At 46.7% G+C, this 16,668-nt stretch overlaps 1 protein-coding gene and 1 pseudogene across 11 annotated transcripts in view; one reads left to right on the top strand and one right to left on the bottom strand.

Moving 5' to 3' along the window:
* The window catches only part of exoc7 (exocyst complex component 7), a 33,491-nt gene that overhangs the window by 14,582 nt on the left and 2,241 nt on the right, over positions 1-16,668 (top strand). For 10 of the 11 annotated variants that reach the window (XM_038777877.1, XM_038777875.1, XM_038777872.1 and 7 more), the window contains 11 exons: positions 1,320-1,465; positions 4,704-4,856; positions 5,282-5,380; positions 5,961-6,023; positions 6,545-6,611; positions 7,740-7,778; positions 9,430-9,495; positions 13,724-13,844; positions 14,285-14,380; positions 15,331-15,394; positions 15,933-15,974. In XM_038777877.1, coding sequence (XP_038633805.1) covers positions 1,320-1,465; positions 4,704-4,856; positions 5,282-5,380; positions 5,961-6,023; positions 6,545-6,611; positions 7,740-7,778; positions 9,430-9,495; positions 13,724-13,844; positions 14,285-14,380; positions 15,331-15,394; positions 15,933-15,974 — 956 coding nt within the window. The remainder of the gene's footprint in view (positions 1-1,319; positions 1,466-4,703; positions 4,857-5,281; positions 5,381-5,960; positions 6,024-6,544; positions 6,612-7,739; positions 7,779-9,429; positions 9,496-13,723; positions 13,845-14,284; positions 14,381-15,330; positions 15,395-15,932; positions 15,975-16,668) is intronic. The other variant, XM_038777871.1, reaches the window with a different exon arrangement.
* LOC119953514 lies at positions 12,228-13,634 on the bottom strand (annotated as a pseudogene).

Raw genomic sequence — 16,668 nt, 5'->3', positions numbered from 1 at the left:
GAAATGGATGTGTGGGAATGGGTTGCAACATGACGTTTTCATATGTTGGAATTTCATCCTTGGAGTTCTTAAAGTCAGCAGCTTCTCACTTTATTAAATTAAATTTCGAGGGTTCCGAAGAAGTAGTGTGTTCACACTCGCTCTTAATATTGAATTGATTGCTCCACAGTTACACCCCATGGTGACGGTATTTTCTATAAAACTGCTCAGGAACCATTACGTCAATCTGCAAAGTTTGCTGACTAATGGATGGGAGATTGGCTGCTGTTAGCAGAGGTGATGGTATCCAATGCGCACAGGCAGTGTCATTGCTTGTACAATTGTAATATAGATGCAAATGACTCAATGTGTGTTAGCCTTCAAAGGCAACAGTTCTGTCATTTTTATATCTCCTATGCCTACTCGCTCCTCAATCTCCTTCATTATGCCCAAGATTTGACATGTTGTTAGGGGTTTGAGTTTTTACTTCCCGACTAACTGTCGGGTAATTGGCATTGGGCAAAGGCTATCACAGGTATGATTTTAAAGTAAAGATCTAGCTCTTATTTATTTGCCTGTTTTGGTCCTTCAATTTCCGGATGATGGCTCTAATTTCTCAATTTACTGCCCTGCACCAAAGATGAAGCAGTGAAGATTGGTCTATTATGTAATTAATTGAGTTATAAACATTAACATGGGTGGGTGTTGTTTGATATGGAGTGGGAGGGTGATGATGTGGGCTGAAGGAGACCGAGATTGAGAGTCGGGAACAGAAATGAGTTCCGTTGTTTTTGTTCTTTAGTTTTGAGTTTGAGTTGTACATTTGACGTGTTATTGACTGAAGTATTTATTATGTTCAGACATTATAGTATATCTGGTTTCTTTAATATTTGACATGCATTTGAATTTAATTCCTTTGTGAAAATGTGCAACAATTGAATAAGGTCACAAATCTGGTTTTGTGAATCTATTTGTAGACACAAGCTCGCTAACGTTTTGGTGTACCTGTTACATGTCATCCACTCATTGAGAATCAGAACTCTGCATTTTCGACAGTACTCCTTCTAATGTTGCCCCTTCCTGGCGCCCCCTTTCCTGAGCCAATGACGTGCCAATGTGGGAGCATGCTCACTGAGCATCTGTTCTTGAGAGCAGTTTTCAACATGTTCTCTCCCTTCCAGAAAACAGTCCTTCAGCAACTTGCCCCACCAGGCCCTGGCCAAGGGCATAGTTTGCAACGTGGGAAGTGGAAGGTTAGGTGGATCAAATGTTACATTTGCGTTGGGGGTAATAGCATTCTTCTGTCCCTCCTGGGATCTTACTTTGTCCTGTATTTCCAGGGAAGGAGGACATGTTGGATAGTGAGATTGACTCTTACATTCACTCAATCAGTGCCTTTATCAAACTGGCGCAGAGTGAGTACCAGTTACTGATGGAGATCATTCCTGAGCATCACCAGAAGAGAACCTTTGACTCTCTGATACAGGTGAGATTTGGGGCTGTCAGTGCTGCTAGCTGCTTTTCCTCTATTAATTGGGACACCGGGTTTGTTTTTGTTACACTCCAATGATTTGCTGCTGTCCTCGTGGAGTTTGGAAACTTTCTTTAATCTATTGGTGTTCTGGCCAGTGAAAACCATCTGAAATCTTAATATTTGAAACCTCAGTGGGCTTGTGTGAATGAGTCCAGTGTCCTAGCTGGTGGCAAGGACTAGCTGGTGCATCGGGGGTTGGATGTGTTGCCCCTTTGTGATTTGACTGATTTCTAGGTGAGGTCAGTTTTGTACAATGGCTGCCTGTCTGGGTTAACACAGTGTGGGCAGAGCTGGGCTGCTTGTCTGGGTTAACACAGTGTGGGCAGAGCTGGGCTGTTTGTCTGGGTTAACACAGTGTGGGCAGAGCTGGGCTGCTTGTCTGGATTAACAGTGTGGGCAGAAATCATTGGGCAGCACGGTGGCGCAGTGGTTAGCACTGCGGCCTCACGGCGCCAAGGCCCCAGGCTCGATCCCGGCTCTGGGTCACTGTCCGTGTGGAGTTTGCACATTCTCCCCGTGTTTGCGTGGGTTTCACCCCCACAACCCAAAAATGTGCTGGGTAGGGGGATTGGCCACACTAAATTGCCCCTTAATTGGAAAAATGAATTGGGTAATCTAAATTTATTTAAAAAAAAAAAAAGTGTGGGCAGAGCTGGGCTGCTTGGCCGGGGTAACACAGTGTGGGCAGAGCTGGGCTGCTTGTCTGGGTTAACACAGTGTGGGCAGAGCTGGGCTATTTCTCTGGGTTAACACAGTGTGGGCAGAGCTGGGCTGTTTGTCTGGGTTAACACAGTGTGGGCAGAGCTGGGCTGCTTGTCTGGGTTAACACAGTGTGGGCAGAGCTGGGCTGCTTGTCTGGGTTAACACAGTGTGGGCAGAGCTGGGCTGTCTGGGTTAACACAGTGTGGGCAGAGCTGGGCTGCTTGTCTGGGTTAACACAGTGTGGGCAGAGCTGGGCTGTCTGGGTTAACACAGTGTGGGCAGAGCTGGGCTGTTTGTCTGGGTTAACGCAGTGTGGGCAGAGCTGGGCTGTTTGTCTGGGTTAACGCAGTGTGGGCAGAGCTGGGCTGTTTGGCCGGGTTAACACAGTGTGGGCAGAGCTGGGCTGTTTGGGCTAACACAGTGTGGGCAGAGCTGGGCTGTTTGTCTGGGTTAACACAGTGTGGGCAGAGTTGGCTGTTTGTCTGGGTTAACACAGTGTGGGCAGAGCTGGCTGTTTGTCTGGGTTAACACAGTGTGGGCAGAGCTGGGCTGTCTGGGTTAACACAGTGTGGGCAGAGCTGGGCTGTTTGTCTGGGTTAACACAGTGTGGGCAGAGCTGGGCTGGTTGTCTGGGTTAACACAGTGTGGGCAGAGCTGGGCTGCTTGTCTGGGTTAACACAGTGTGGGCAGAGCTGGGCTGCTTGTCTGGGTTAACACAGTGTGGGCAGAGCTGGGCTGTTTGTCTGAGTTAACACAGTGTGGGCAGAGCTGGGCTGTCTGAGTTAACACTGTGGGCAGAGCTGGGCTGTCTGGGTTAACACAGTGTGGGCAGAGCTGGGCTGCTTGTCTGGGTTAACACAGTGTGGGCAGAGCTGGGCTGCCTGTCTGGGTTAACAGTGTGGGCAGAGCTGGCTGCTCACAAGTCCTAACCTGGGCCGTTACACATCTTTTTCTCTTTTTACATCTCAACTTTTAACACTTCTAAATGTAGTCACTGTTCCAGTGAATGGAGGAAGATTATTTGTGCAAAGCAAGCTCCCACAAACAGCAATGGGATAATGACCAGATAATCTGTTTGAGACTCTCTGAGAGATTGTCCTAGGACATCAGGGGGAACTCCCCTCTTAAAAAAAAATAGTAACAGGGAATCCTTCACCTGCTCCTGAGACAGCAGACTGGCCCAGTTTAACAAATGAAATGTGGCAGCTCCAACAGTGCAGCACTCTGTCAGTAACGCACTGCAGCATTGAAATGTAAAGCCCCTTGGAATGGCCTGAGGTTGCAAGAAGAGCAATTGAAATTAGAACATTACAGTGCAGTACAGGCCCTTCGGCCCTCGATGTTGCACTGACCTGTGAAACCACTCTAACGCCCATCTACACTATTCCAGGGGCTGGTTTAGCTCACCAGGCTAAATCGCTGGCTTTTAAAGCAGACCAAGCAGGCCAGCAGCACTGTTCGATTCCCGTACCAGCCTCCCTGGACAGGCGCCGGAATGTGGCGACTAGGGGCTTTTCACAGTAACTTAATTGAAGCCTGCTCGTGACAATAAGCGATTTTCATTTCATTTCATATCCCTTATCGTCCATATGCCTATCCAATGACCATTTAAATGCCCTTAGTGTTGGCGAGTCCACTACTGTTGTAGGCAGGGCATTCCACGCCCTTACTACTCTCTGACTAAAGAACCTACCTCTGACATCTGTCCTATATCTATCGCCTATCTATCGCCCCTCAATTTAAAGCTATGTCCCATCGTGCTAGCCATCACCATCCGAGGAAAAAGGCTCTCACTGTCCACCCTATCTAATCCTCTGATCATCTTGTATGCCTCAATTAAGTCACCTCTTAACCTTCTTCTCTCTAACGAAAACAGCCTTTCCAACGCTTCCACATCCTTTCTATAATGCGGCGACTAGAACTGCAATACACCAAATGCGGCCGCACCAGAGTTTTGTACAGCTGCAACATGACCTCATGGCTCCGAAACCCAATCCCTCTACCAATAAAAGCTAACACACTGTCCGCCTTCTTAACAACCCTCTCAACCTGGGTGGCAACTTTCGGGGATCTATGGACATGGACACTGAGGTCTCTCTGCTCATCCACACTACCAAGAATCTTACCATTAGCCCAGTACTCTGTATTCCTGTTATTCCTTCCAAAATGAATCACCTCACCTTGCGCATTAAACTCAATTTGCCACCTCTCAGCCCAGCTCTGCAGCTTATCTATGCCCTCTGTAACCTGCAATGTCAGTCCTTTCTGTCATTAGGCCAGACTGAAGTTGGCCACACCTTTCTATCATAATTTATTGTCAGATTGGATCAGACCTGACTATGACGCTTGGGGAATATTACTGCCATTTAATCCAAAAGGGCATTTCTGTCCTGTAAACGGGTTTTCCGAAGTGACGGGATTTGGCTGTATGATAGTGAAGGATGAGGATTTTCCTGTTGGAGTCTGACTGGTTTCTCTCCCTGTACAGGAAGCACTGGATGGTCTGATGGTGGAAGGAGAGAGTATTGTCTCCACAGCACGGCGTGCCATTATGCGACATGATTATTCTGCTGTCCTAACTATATTCCCTATCCTTAAGCACCTCAAGCAGACGAAGCAAGAGTTTGATCAGGTTCTGCAGGTAAGTGCAGCAGTCCTGTCAAAGGCCACAGATGTTGGGAGGTCAGAGGCTTTAAGTCATAGTGTGGAATCAGTGCCCAGAAAGAGAATTCTTAAACTTGGACATGCTGTCCAAACAAGTGTAGCAGTGAAATAGAAGTCTGGCAAAAATAGTAAACGAGCGAAGCCATGGACGCACGTGGAATGGAATTGGGAAGCTGAACGGTCAAGTGCCAGCTAGTCGTCCTGTCCTTTGTATGGTGCCTACACACGGCCATGGCAGCAACCAGCCTCAAATCAGTGGAGTGTTAGTTGAGTTGCCCAGATGATGCCGATGCCAACTCAAACAGGGGAGTGGGGTAAGGGGGCGGCACAGAAATGGGGCTGAATCGTTTTACAGCCAAATGTGCTCCAACAGACGTTTTTGGTAATGCTCATGTCTCACAGGGTACAGCTGCCGGTACGAAGAATAAGCTGCCAGTACTTATTACCTCCATGGAGATGACAGGAGCTAAAGCACTGGAAGAATTTGCAGATAGCATTAAGGTTAGTGGTGAATTGGTAATGTTTCACTTCAGTTTAGTAGTCTTTACAGACTATACTTTCGGATTAACCTGCCGCTAAAACCTGGCTTACATCATTAAATAATAAATCTTCAATGTGTCCGTGTGATGAGGTGTCTGTGTTATGAGATGTTCTGTCTGCATATTTCTCCATATCTCTCCTTTGTGACAATGCCGGAAACAACATTATCTCTTTCTGGCTGTGTTGTGGAGAGTGCGGGGTGGGTGTTGGGCTTGTGACAATTAAATAGACATACCAGCTAAAGCTTAAACCACATAAAAACTGATTATATACATGTGGATATTGAGCTGGTATATACAGCGTTTCTTCCAGTGAGACAGAATCACTCGTTACCACAAAGCCATTTGGGATCAATCACCAGATTGCATCTGAATCTCTTGCTGTATTTTGACATCTTTATTTCTTGTTTTGTAGATGCTTAATAAAATGCCTATGCTTTGGAATAGAAACATCTTCTGGCATCTTTGTTTAAGGACCAAACGTTATTCAACTCATTGCTTGCATTGCATTGACATTTTTTCCTTTCTGATCCTATTTGCAGAATGATCCAGATAAAGAGTACAATATGCCCAAGGATGGAACTGTCCATGAATTGACCAGTAATGTACGTTGGCATGGGACTAAAGTATTTGTCTTGTTACACATGCTGTTCTTGGAATTTAGTGTGCAGTGCAGAGTCTAAAATACAGACGACTTTGAGGAGTATGTGCGAGAGAACACCTTGCCCCATTGTTCAGCTGGTAAAGATGCTGTAATGGTAACAGTGCTGTTAGTCCCCAGTTTGTACTGAGTTAGATAATCTCCTAGTGGGGGTGCTACAATTGGGAGCTGGAGTCCCCAGAGGGTACAGACATTGCTATCTGATGCTTCCTGCCGCAAGTGCGTGAGATGTAAACGGATAACTTGCTCCACCCGCCCGGGGGGGGGGGTTTAGGGACCCAGCAACAACTCGTGTCAATGGAATCAAAGCCCACCATGAAGCAGTGTTTGGGGGTGGGTGGGGCACGGAGGGGGGGGGGGGGGGGGGGGGAGGGGGGAGAAGAAGAGTGGAAGTCGTTCTGTGTTTTCTGTGTACACATTTACCTTTTCATGCAAGGCAGTAACGGCCATTGACTTCTTCTTCAGGCAATATTGTTCCTTCAGCAACTGCTGGATTTTCAGGAGACAGCAAGTGCAATGTTAGCCTCTCAAGGTGAGTGTGTTTGAGGCTGGGGCGCGGGGCATTGCTCGAGTGTTTTGTCTGTTCTGCCCGTTTCACTCTTTCACCTGAGTGCACCTGTTTAACTGACTAGTTTAGAATGGTATAGTCCAGCCACTGATGTGGTATAGTCCAGTGGCTAATGTCTGCTGACCCTGCGTTACGCTGACATCACTGGCATTGGAAGAGGCCGTAGTGACACTCCAATCCTGTCTGCTTTGGAAAGTCACTTCTGCCAAAGAGTTTCCGTTTTCTCAGAGCCATGTCTCTGGTTTCAGGGAAGTTTGAAATTAAAATCATTGCAAAATCCTAATGCCTCAAAATGGCTTAAAAATCCAATGATGTTGGGTTCAAATATTACCTAATATTCCTAGTTTCTCACCAGTAACTTGTCAGAATATTTGATAACTTGTCACGTATTTATTGTACAACTCAGTTTAATAATTTTTTATTGCCTGTCCACTGTTTTATCTGGTCCCTAACCCCCCCCGTTGTAGCCATTCCCCACTGTATGTCCACTGTTGTTCCTGCTGTCTAACCATCCCGCCCCCTGTTGTAGCCAATCTCCGCTGTATGTCCACTGTTCCTGCTGTCTAACCACCCCGCCCCCTGTTGTAGCCATTCTCCACTGTATGTCCACTGTTGTTCCTGGTCCCTAACCCCCCCGTTGTAGCCATTCTCCACTGTATGTCCACTGTTGTTCCTGCTGTCTAACCACCCCTCCCTGTTGTAGCCATTCTCCACTGTATGTCCACTGTTATTCCTGCTGTCTAACCACCCCGCCCCCTGTTGTAGCCAATCTCCACTGTATGTCCACTGTTGTTCCTGCTGTCTAACCACCCCACCCCCTGTTGTAGCCATTCTCCACTGTATGTCCACTGTTGTTCCTGCTGTCTAACCACCCCACCCCTGTTGTAGCCATTCTCCACTGTATCTCCACTGTATGTCCACTGTTATTCCTGCTGTCTAACCACCCCTCCCTGTTGTAGCCATTCTCCACTGTATGTCCACTGTTGTTCCTGCTGTCTAACCTTCCTGTCTGTCCTGTTTAACTCTTCACTATCTCTGAACTAATGTTCTTCTAACTTTTTTCACTTCTCTCTGCTCTGCTGTCACCTGTAGTTCTGGGGGACACTTACAATATTCCTTTAGATCCTAGAGGTGAGTTCATGGAATTCCAAGCCTGGAATCTGTCCCATCAGTTTATATTTCACTGGAATCACTGTTGTGTTAAACTGTGTCCATTACTTCATTTTGTTCAACAACTTCTTGTCTCAAAACTACCCATCAACCTGGAGCTGGGGGACCGTTTGGAGAGGGCAATTTTTTGCGCTATTAACTGGAGATTAATTGTTGTTCTATGCTTCCTAAAGACTTGGTTGCAAAGTGGAACATGATCCCTACAATCTAGGAAGACCCCCAGGTTTTGATTCCGGTCCATGTGCTGTGGTGGGCATTAATGGGGGAAAGAAAACCTTGGCCTGATTGTCAATCGGTGACCCTTCTGGGAGATGTGTGTGGCAACATTGAGCAATGGTGATGACCCCCCCCCCCCCCCCCAACCCCAAAGGAAGATTAGGCTTCTGAAGCTTGACATGATCAGACAAAAATAGACCAGTTTGGTGAGATGTCAGAGAATGACGGGTGTTATGGGCCAGGGTTTAGAGAACCCCAAAGTGTGTCATGGAGTTCACCTGACCCACAACTTTTAATAGATGCAACAGAGTTAAAGTACTTTGAAATAAAAACGTTTCTTTATGAAACCAGTTATAAACCCACAGTAAACATCTTAACAACGATCAACACCAATCATCCCCACAGTTACAATATTCTATAAGTAACCCGTAATCTTTCCTTGCAACATTTATAAGACAAAGACCCTTTTAACACTGAGATCAGGTTTAAATTCCCTACTGAGAGCAGTTATCACTTTGAAATCATCCAAATGATCTGGAGATTGTCTTTAGATTGCAGAGAGGTCCTCTCGCAGCTGCTTTCTTTTCCTGTGCTATCCAGTTCTCAAAATGAAGCTGAAAACCCACAAACACACCAGCTTTTGTTCAAAGCAAAAGTGAAAGACAGCCAGCCCAGCTCCACCCACACTCTGACATCACTGCAGCTATTTAATAAACACCCATTTCTTAAAGGTACCCTCACATGACACTGGCGCCCATGGAACTCTGTCCCAAGCTGGTCAAATTCCTTTTGTTAAAAATAAATTTCGAGTACCCAATTATTTTTTTCCAATTAAGGGACAATTTAGCGTGGCCAATCCGCCCATCCTGCACATATTTGGGTTGTGGGGGTGAGACCCACGCAAACATGGGGAGAATGTGCAAACTCCACACGGACAGTGATCCAGGGCCGGGATTCGAACCCAGATCCTCAGCGCTGTAGGCAGCAATGCTAACCACTGTGCCACCGTGCTGCCCTAGCTGGTCAAATTCCTAACGTGGGCAGAGAAATAAACACAACATGTTCCTTGTGCTTTGAAATCATTCCACCTCGAAGAGATGCTGAAGATTTTGGCAGTGTTGCATTTTGTAGAAGCTCTGGGAGGGAGGCAGTTGCACACAGTAAGATTATTAAACTCCTCCTGCATGCTCTGCATTTTCATCTCGCCAGCCTGTGTCATACAGATGACCTGGGATCAGGTTGTTCCTGTCTGAAGGTGTATGGGGAAGGAGAGATGGGAGAGAATATTGAATGAATGTCACATTGTTAAGAAGTTGAAAAAAACAGTCCCAACTAGAATAAGTTGATGGGACGTATTTTGATTTTATAACTGAGACTGGAAATGATTGACTTGCAGAGACTGGTTCTTCCACTAGCAACTACAACTCTGAGTTCAGCAAGCGACTCCTCAGCAACTACATCTGTGAGTATTGGTTTTACATGAAGTTGTGCTGGGTTTTGCTTCAAGTGTTTGAAAGTGCCTGGGCGACAGCAAGATTTTGCAGGGGTTCAGGTCCCATAAGCAAGTGACCTGATTAGACTGAGGCCCCTGCGTGTGTCGCCTGTTCCTTCGCGAGACATGGGCGACGCAGGCTAGGCCAGCATTTTTATTGGCCTTCAGAAGGTAGTAGGCACACCCACAGTGCTGTTAGGGAGGGAGTTCCATTGACGGTGAAGGAACAGCGATATGTTTCCAAGTCAGTATGGGTGTGGCTGGGAGGGGAACTTGCAGGTGGTGGTATTGCCATGCATCTGGGGTGCCCTTGCCCTGCAAGGTGGTAGATGTTGCGGGTTTGGAAGGTGCTGTCGAAGGGGACTTGCTGTTTTGCTGCAAACATGACCAACAAACCAAATCAATCTTCTGTAAAAAATCAAATTGCTCCAGTAATTCAATATTGCCTGCTTTTGACTTGCAGGATGAAACTTCAGACATTTCTTGTTGAGTTGCGCCTGTGTTTACTTAACGTGAACCTCGGGCAGCACGGTGGAGCAGTGGGTTAGCACTGCTGCCTCACTGCGCCGAGGTCCCAGGTTCAATCCCGGCTCTGGGTCACTGTCCGTGTGGAGTTTGCACATTCTCCCTGTGTCTGCGTGGGTTTCGCCCCCACAACCCAAAAGATGCGCGGGACAGGTGGAGTGGCCACGCTAAATTGCCCCATAATTGGGTGGGAAAAAAATGAATTGGGTACTCTAAATAAAAAATAAACCCCAATATGAACCTCTAGGACCAGCGCCCCACTTTCAGCAGTAGAGTAATACATTGTTCAGAACACAGTTAATATATCTTCCTTTAGAAAACATTGTCCTATTCAATTTAGCTAGAGCAAGGAGACCAGCTGTCACAAGAGAATGTCACATGAAGGTTCTATTGGCAATTATTACCCAATCTCCAGGATCATACCCTCCTGCACCAAAACCTGTCTGCAGAAGGAAGTATCTGAGTTGCGTGTAAAATGAGATTCTCTTGTGTGTATGAGCAGCAGTGCACGGACAATTGTCTTTTCATAGAACATACAGTGCAGAAGGAGACCATTCGGCCCATCGAGTCTGCACTGACCCACTTAAGCCCTCACTTCCACCCTATCCCCGTAACCCAATAAACCCTCCTAACCTTTTGGACACTAAGGGCAATTTAGCATGGCCAATGCGCCTAACCTGGACATCTTTGGACAGTGGGAGGAAACCGGAGCACCCGGAGGAAACCCAGACACGGGGAGAACGTGCAGACTCTGCACAGACAGTGACGTGGGGGGAACGAACCTGGGACCCTGGGGCTTTGAAGCCACAGTGCTAGCCACTTGTGCTATTGGGCAGTTTTCCATGTTTAGAAATGAAACGACGAAATGGGAGGGTGAATTGGGTCCCAATTCTGGATGGTGAGGTGTGGAGGGAGGCCCTTGGCAAGGTTAATCACACATTTTCAAGTGCTCGGCTAAGTTTGATTCAGTTGAAGGTTGTTCATCGAGTGCATCTGAATAAAGCGACGCTGAGTGGATTGTTCTCTGCGGTGGAGGGTAAGTTGAATGTTGCTCTCGGGGCTGGCTAGCCACATACACATTCTGTTCCTGTCCCAAGTTGGTAAGCTTTTGGTCCTCTTTCTTCAACACCATGTTGGAGATACTCGATGTTGATTTGGATCCATTTCCGCTGGCGACCATATTTGGAGTATCGGACTTGCCGGTGCTTCACTTGAGGGTGAAGACAGTTGTCCTTGCCTTCTCCCTGTTGGTAGCCCGGAGATGGGTTCTGTTTGGGTGGAGGTCTCCTATTCCACCCATGCCTCTACTTGGTTGGGTGACCTTGTGTCTTTTCTACATTTGGAGGTTAAGTTCAGCATTAGAGGGTCAGTGGAGGGGGTTCTACCTACGATGGCACCCATTCATTTCCTCCTGTACGGAGCTAGTCAGCTGTTAGGGGCTTCGTTTTGTTTTTGGGGTTAAAGTTAATATGTGCTCTTGCTTGTTAGTCTATTCTTTTGTGTCATTTTGGTTAATTGCGTTGTATGGTTTTATTTATTATGGAACATTTGTAATAAACATATTAAAGGGCATGATTTCTAATTCACGGCATCTGATAGAATTTAAATTTAAGTAATTTTTAAAGCTCTGGAATTGAAAGCTAGCTGCGCTTCCATGGTCCAATTATCATCGATTGTTGTAAACTAATGTTCTTTTGGCAAGGAAATCTGCCATCCTCACCTGGTCTGACCTACGAGACTCCAGACCCACAGCAATGTGGTTGATTATTAATCGCTTTCAAGGACAACTAGGACCAGCGAATTCTGGTCTTGCCAGCGAAGCTCACATCCCATGAATGAATAAAGGTGAAATGCTGGTAGGGTTTGGTACCAGATTGGATAATGTTTTTGCCAAGCGCTGTGGGTTTGATTACACGGGCAGTGAGGAAATATGTTTTCCATCTAATCTTGAATAACCATCGTTAAATTTCTGGACAAGATTTTGTGCTTGAATTATTATTGGCAATTTATATATTGTGTATGAAGCAGGTTGTTTGGTCAGGTTGAGTGTAGAGGGCAATATTCTGCCCGAATATTGAACCTTAAATCAAGTTTTTGGAGAGTTGCTTTACTGCGTGATCGTGATCTTTCCACTTCCCACACTCGTATGACTCTTATATGAATCACACTAATAATTTGAAAACTAGATTGCAAGCTTCCAGTAAAGGTTTAAGGGGCATATTAGTACCAGGGGGTGGGTGGGACACCTGTGTTCTTTGCTTCTAATTGATGCTGAACACTCAGTTCTACGTCAGGACTTGCCGCCTCTTTATGTAGTGGGCTGAGACTGTTTGCTTCATCTCCTGACCTATTGTTCAGTTTGCAATTTTTCTGACATTTTTCGCAAACCCGGGACATCCCAGGTGTTTCACAGCCAACGAGATACTTTTAAAATGCAGTCACTGGAACACCGAAAACTCGCAAAAGTAACGTGAACATGGCCAAATAATCTGCTTTTGTTGGTTGAGAGACGGATATTGGCTGGGAAACCAGATGTAACTAGCTGGCCTTCCGCGATGTCCACCTGCGAGGGCAGACAGGGCCTGGGTTTAATATCTGACAGACAGCACCTCCGACAGTGCATGTTAAACTGGCCAATTTTGAAGCTTGGGATTTAATTGACTCTTTTCCGATCTCTGCCAAATTCTTTTCTTTTTTGTATTGGAACCAATTTTATTTGCACATTTCAATTGTAAACGGTTTACTTCAGAGGGATGAACTTGGAGGAGTGAGTGGCACCGATACCAGGTCTGACGGGTTTGACAGACTTGTAGGTGATGGATAACTCCTCAAGGTAATGGCCAATCATTTTGGGCTTGATTTCAACCTGATTAAAGGTTTTGCCATTGTACAGACCAACCATCTCTGGGAGGGTAACCATATCCCGAAGGTGAGTTTTGACAACCTCTGGTTTCTCCATTGGTGGAGCTTCCTTTTTGACCTTGCGCAGGCTCTTCAGGAGGGATTGCTGTTTGCGGCGCAGGCCTCTGTTCACACGGGTGCTTTGACGGGTTCAATACAACTGCATCAGCTGTTCATAGGGCATATCCAGGAGCTGATCTAGGTCAACACCTCTGTAGGTAAATTTCCTGAAAGTCCTCTGCTCTACTTGGTCAGCCATCTTGAGCCGCTCTCACCGGAAAGGGCATCTCTGCCAAATTCTATTGGAAAAAGTAGCCTGGGAACAGGAGGTAATTCAGCTTCTCGAGTTTGTTCACCCCATTCTATCAGATCACGGCCTCCACTGTTTAAAATCTCCTGCGTTCATTGCCCACCAACCCTTGCATGTGGGTAACAGAAACTTGGGGCGAGTTGCTGGTGAAAATGGAATCCTCAACGGCCCTGTGGCAAGGGGAGAATAGACCATGCTGCTGCATCTTGTGTGTAGATCCCCCTGTGGCAAGGGGAGAATAGACCATGCTGCTGCACCTTGTGTATAGATCCCCCTGTGGCAAGGGGAGAATAGACCATGCTGCTGCACCTTGTGTGTAGATCCCCCTGTGGCAAGGGGAGAATAGACCATGCTGCTGCACCTTGTGTGTAGATGTGTTGTGTTTTGAATAGGGATTTATTTCTGCAGCTTTTTACTTGGATTGTTGTGCTTTGTAAAACCATTTCCTCTCTCTTTCTTCAGGCAAAATACTGGGTAATCTGCAGCTGAATCTACACAGCAAGGCTAAGGTTTATGAGGATGCTGCTCTGGGTGCTGTCTTCCTTCTCAATAACTTCAATTATATCCTCAAATCCTTGGAAAAGTAAGTGTGCGATAATTGTGTGCTTTGTTCTCAGGCTGTCAAATATAAAACTGCACAAGGACAAACTGACTCCAATGTTCCAGTCTCTCCCCTCACCTCAACCCCCCACCCCCCCGCCACCCATACACACACTTTCTTGTGAAATAATTCCCTTGTTGCCTCAGTGTAAATCTGTAGCTAAGACCCACCATTGTGTGAACTGTGATCCTGTCCCAAGCAGAAATCTGCCTGAGCCCCCGCCCAACCTGGGCTGTGACGTGGTGGTGGAGCAAATCTCTTTAAATGCAAGGTGACAATACTGCTGCACTGCAGTGGAGGTGTCCTTGACCTTCCTATAGTGATATAGTTAAACCAGCAACAAAGTTTATTGCTGGATGCTGTTTGTTACGGGTTGAAAGCCGCGTTCACCCGGTTTCCTCATTTCTGGTCTGATTGTGTAGGTCTGAATTGATCCAACTTGTAGCAGTAACTCAGAAGCTCCCAGACAAGACGTACAAGGGGCACATTGCAGAACAGCTCCAAATCTACCAGCGCAGGTAATCTTGGATTATTTCACTTTCTTCCATCCTATTCTCTGAAAGCACTGATATGGAGGGTTCCACGGACACCAACAGAACTTCTGTACATCACCCAGGTGGTTCCTTACTCCATTTGTGTCAACCTGCTTCTTGACTTGTGGGAGCAGCACAGCCAGCTCGGCTCTGTCTGCCCACAATTAGAGGGGCTTATAATCCTGGATTCGTAATTGGGAGGCCTGAACGAATAGGTCTCCGGACAGGGTTTTTAATCCTGTCGGACCAGTGGGGAATTTAAATTCAATTCATTAAATAAGTCGGGAGTTAAAGTAATGGTCACCATGGGACGGTTGTGTCAGGAAACACCCATGTGATTCACTAATGTCCTTAAAGAGACGTCAATCTGCCCCTTGTGATTCCAGACCCACAACAATGCGGTCGATTCTGAGCCAGGATTCTGGGGGAGAAGGGAGGCTGGGCTATTAGAACCGCTCCCACGAGGGCGGCACAGTGGTTAGCACTGCTGCCCCGCGGTGCCGAGGACCCAGGTTGGATCCCGGATCCGGGTCACTTCCTTGCGGAGTTTGCACATTCTTCCTGTGTTTGCGTGGGTCGCACCCCCACAACCCAAAGATGCGCAGGGTAGGTGGATTGGCCACGCTAAATTGCCCCTTAATTGGGAAAGAAAATGAATTGGGTATTCTAAATTTATTTTAAAAAATCATTCCCACAAAGTGTCAGTTTCTGCAGCGATAAACACCAATCAGAAGAGAGCAGTAACATCCATTGCTGCTTTTAATTCTGGACCTCACCTGATGAAGGAGCAACACTCCGAAAGCTAGTGATTCCAAATAAACCTGTTGGACTTTAACCAGGTGTTGTGAGACTTCCTACTGCTTCATTGTGGAGATGGGGGGAAATTATGCAGCTAGATAGGAGAGATATCTCAACATGTAACCCTATTTTTACAGTTGGTTGAAGGTCACAACGCCCATTACTGAGAGTAACATGCCTACCTTCCAGCCAGGAACAAAAGTAAGTCCTCTTCGCATTTGTTAATGGGGAGCCAAACATTAGTCCTGTGCAACTTTTCTGGGGTTAACACCTGCTGCAGTCTTTCCTCCTCTCCTGGGGTTCAGATCCACCAGTGCCTAGCACCCTCTGGCACCTTGCAAAATCTGCCCAGTAACCTGACCCTGTGCTCGAACCATCTGCAAACTGATTGGGGGTCGTTCTGTAGCCATCAGACAGCAGACCGTCTGTTTTTGCAGCCCTGTAAGAAAAGTGGCAGATTGTAGAGATCCCACCCGTTTCTGCAGCTCGACATGGGAACAAGGTGCCTTGGGCCTGTTCCACAATTCTATCGGATCGTAGCTGATCGGAATTTACCTACTTTCGTTCTGTAACCCTTAATACCTTTAGATAGCGTACACAGGGTTGGACCTGGGACTGTTTGCTCTTTGAGTTATATTTGATTTTGGTCAGTTTAACAGCACAAACGGTATAAACAATTGGTCTAATTCTTTGCATTAATCAGCCTTTTCTCTCCTCTTCCTCCCCACCCCCCCCCCAGTTAAAAGATAAGGAAAGGCAAGCGATCAAAGATCGATTTAAGGTAAGAGACAACTGATCTGTAAGTTTTTGAATGCGATGGTCTCTTAAAGTCCTGTGACTTACTACCTCCTCACACCTCTGAATACCTTTCTTTTTAATGGGATGTGGACTGACTGGCAAGGCCAGCATTTGTTGTTAATTGCCCTTGAGAAGGCGGTGAGCTTGAGCTGCTTCAGTCCATGTGGTGTAGGTACACCCACTGTGCTGTTAGGGAGGGAGCTCCAGGATTTTGACCCAGCGACAGTGAAGGATCGGTGATATATTTCCAAATCGGGATGTTGTGCGGCTTGGAGGGGAACGTCCAGGTGGTGGGGGTTTGGAAGGTGCTGCCGAAGGAACATTGGTGAGTTCCTGCAGCGCATTTTGTAGACGGCACACACGGCTGCCACTGTTCATCAGTGGTGGAGGGTTTGAATGTTTAAGGTGGTGGATGGGGTGCCAAATCGAGGGGGCTGCTTTGTACTGAATGATGTCGAGCTCCTTGAGTGTTGTTGGAGCTACATTCATCCAGGAGAGTATTCCATTACACTCCTGACTTGCGCCTCTTAAATGGTGGACAGACACATGTCCCAACTTCACCCTCTTTCTGTGAAGTGGCTGGGGTGTTTCATTTGTAAACGCAGCTTTAGAAATACAAGCTGCTACAAGAAATTGTGAGCTTTCCCCTGTACAGGTCCCACCCCATACCAGCTTTG

Source organism: Scyliorhinus canicula, chromosome 18, assembly GCF_902713615.1.
Source record: "Scyliorhinus canicula chromosome 18, sScyCan1.1, whole genome shotgun sequence".
Taxonomy (NCBI): domain Eukaryota; kingdom Metazoa; phylum Chordata; class Chondrichthyes; order Carcharhiniformes; family Scyliorhinidae; genus Scyliorhinus; species Scyliorhinus canicula.
Note: the sequence above shows the minus strand (reverse complement) of the source record. Positions and strands in the feature narration are given on the sequence as shown.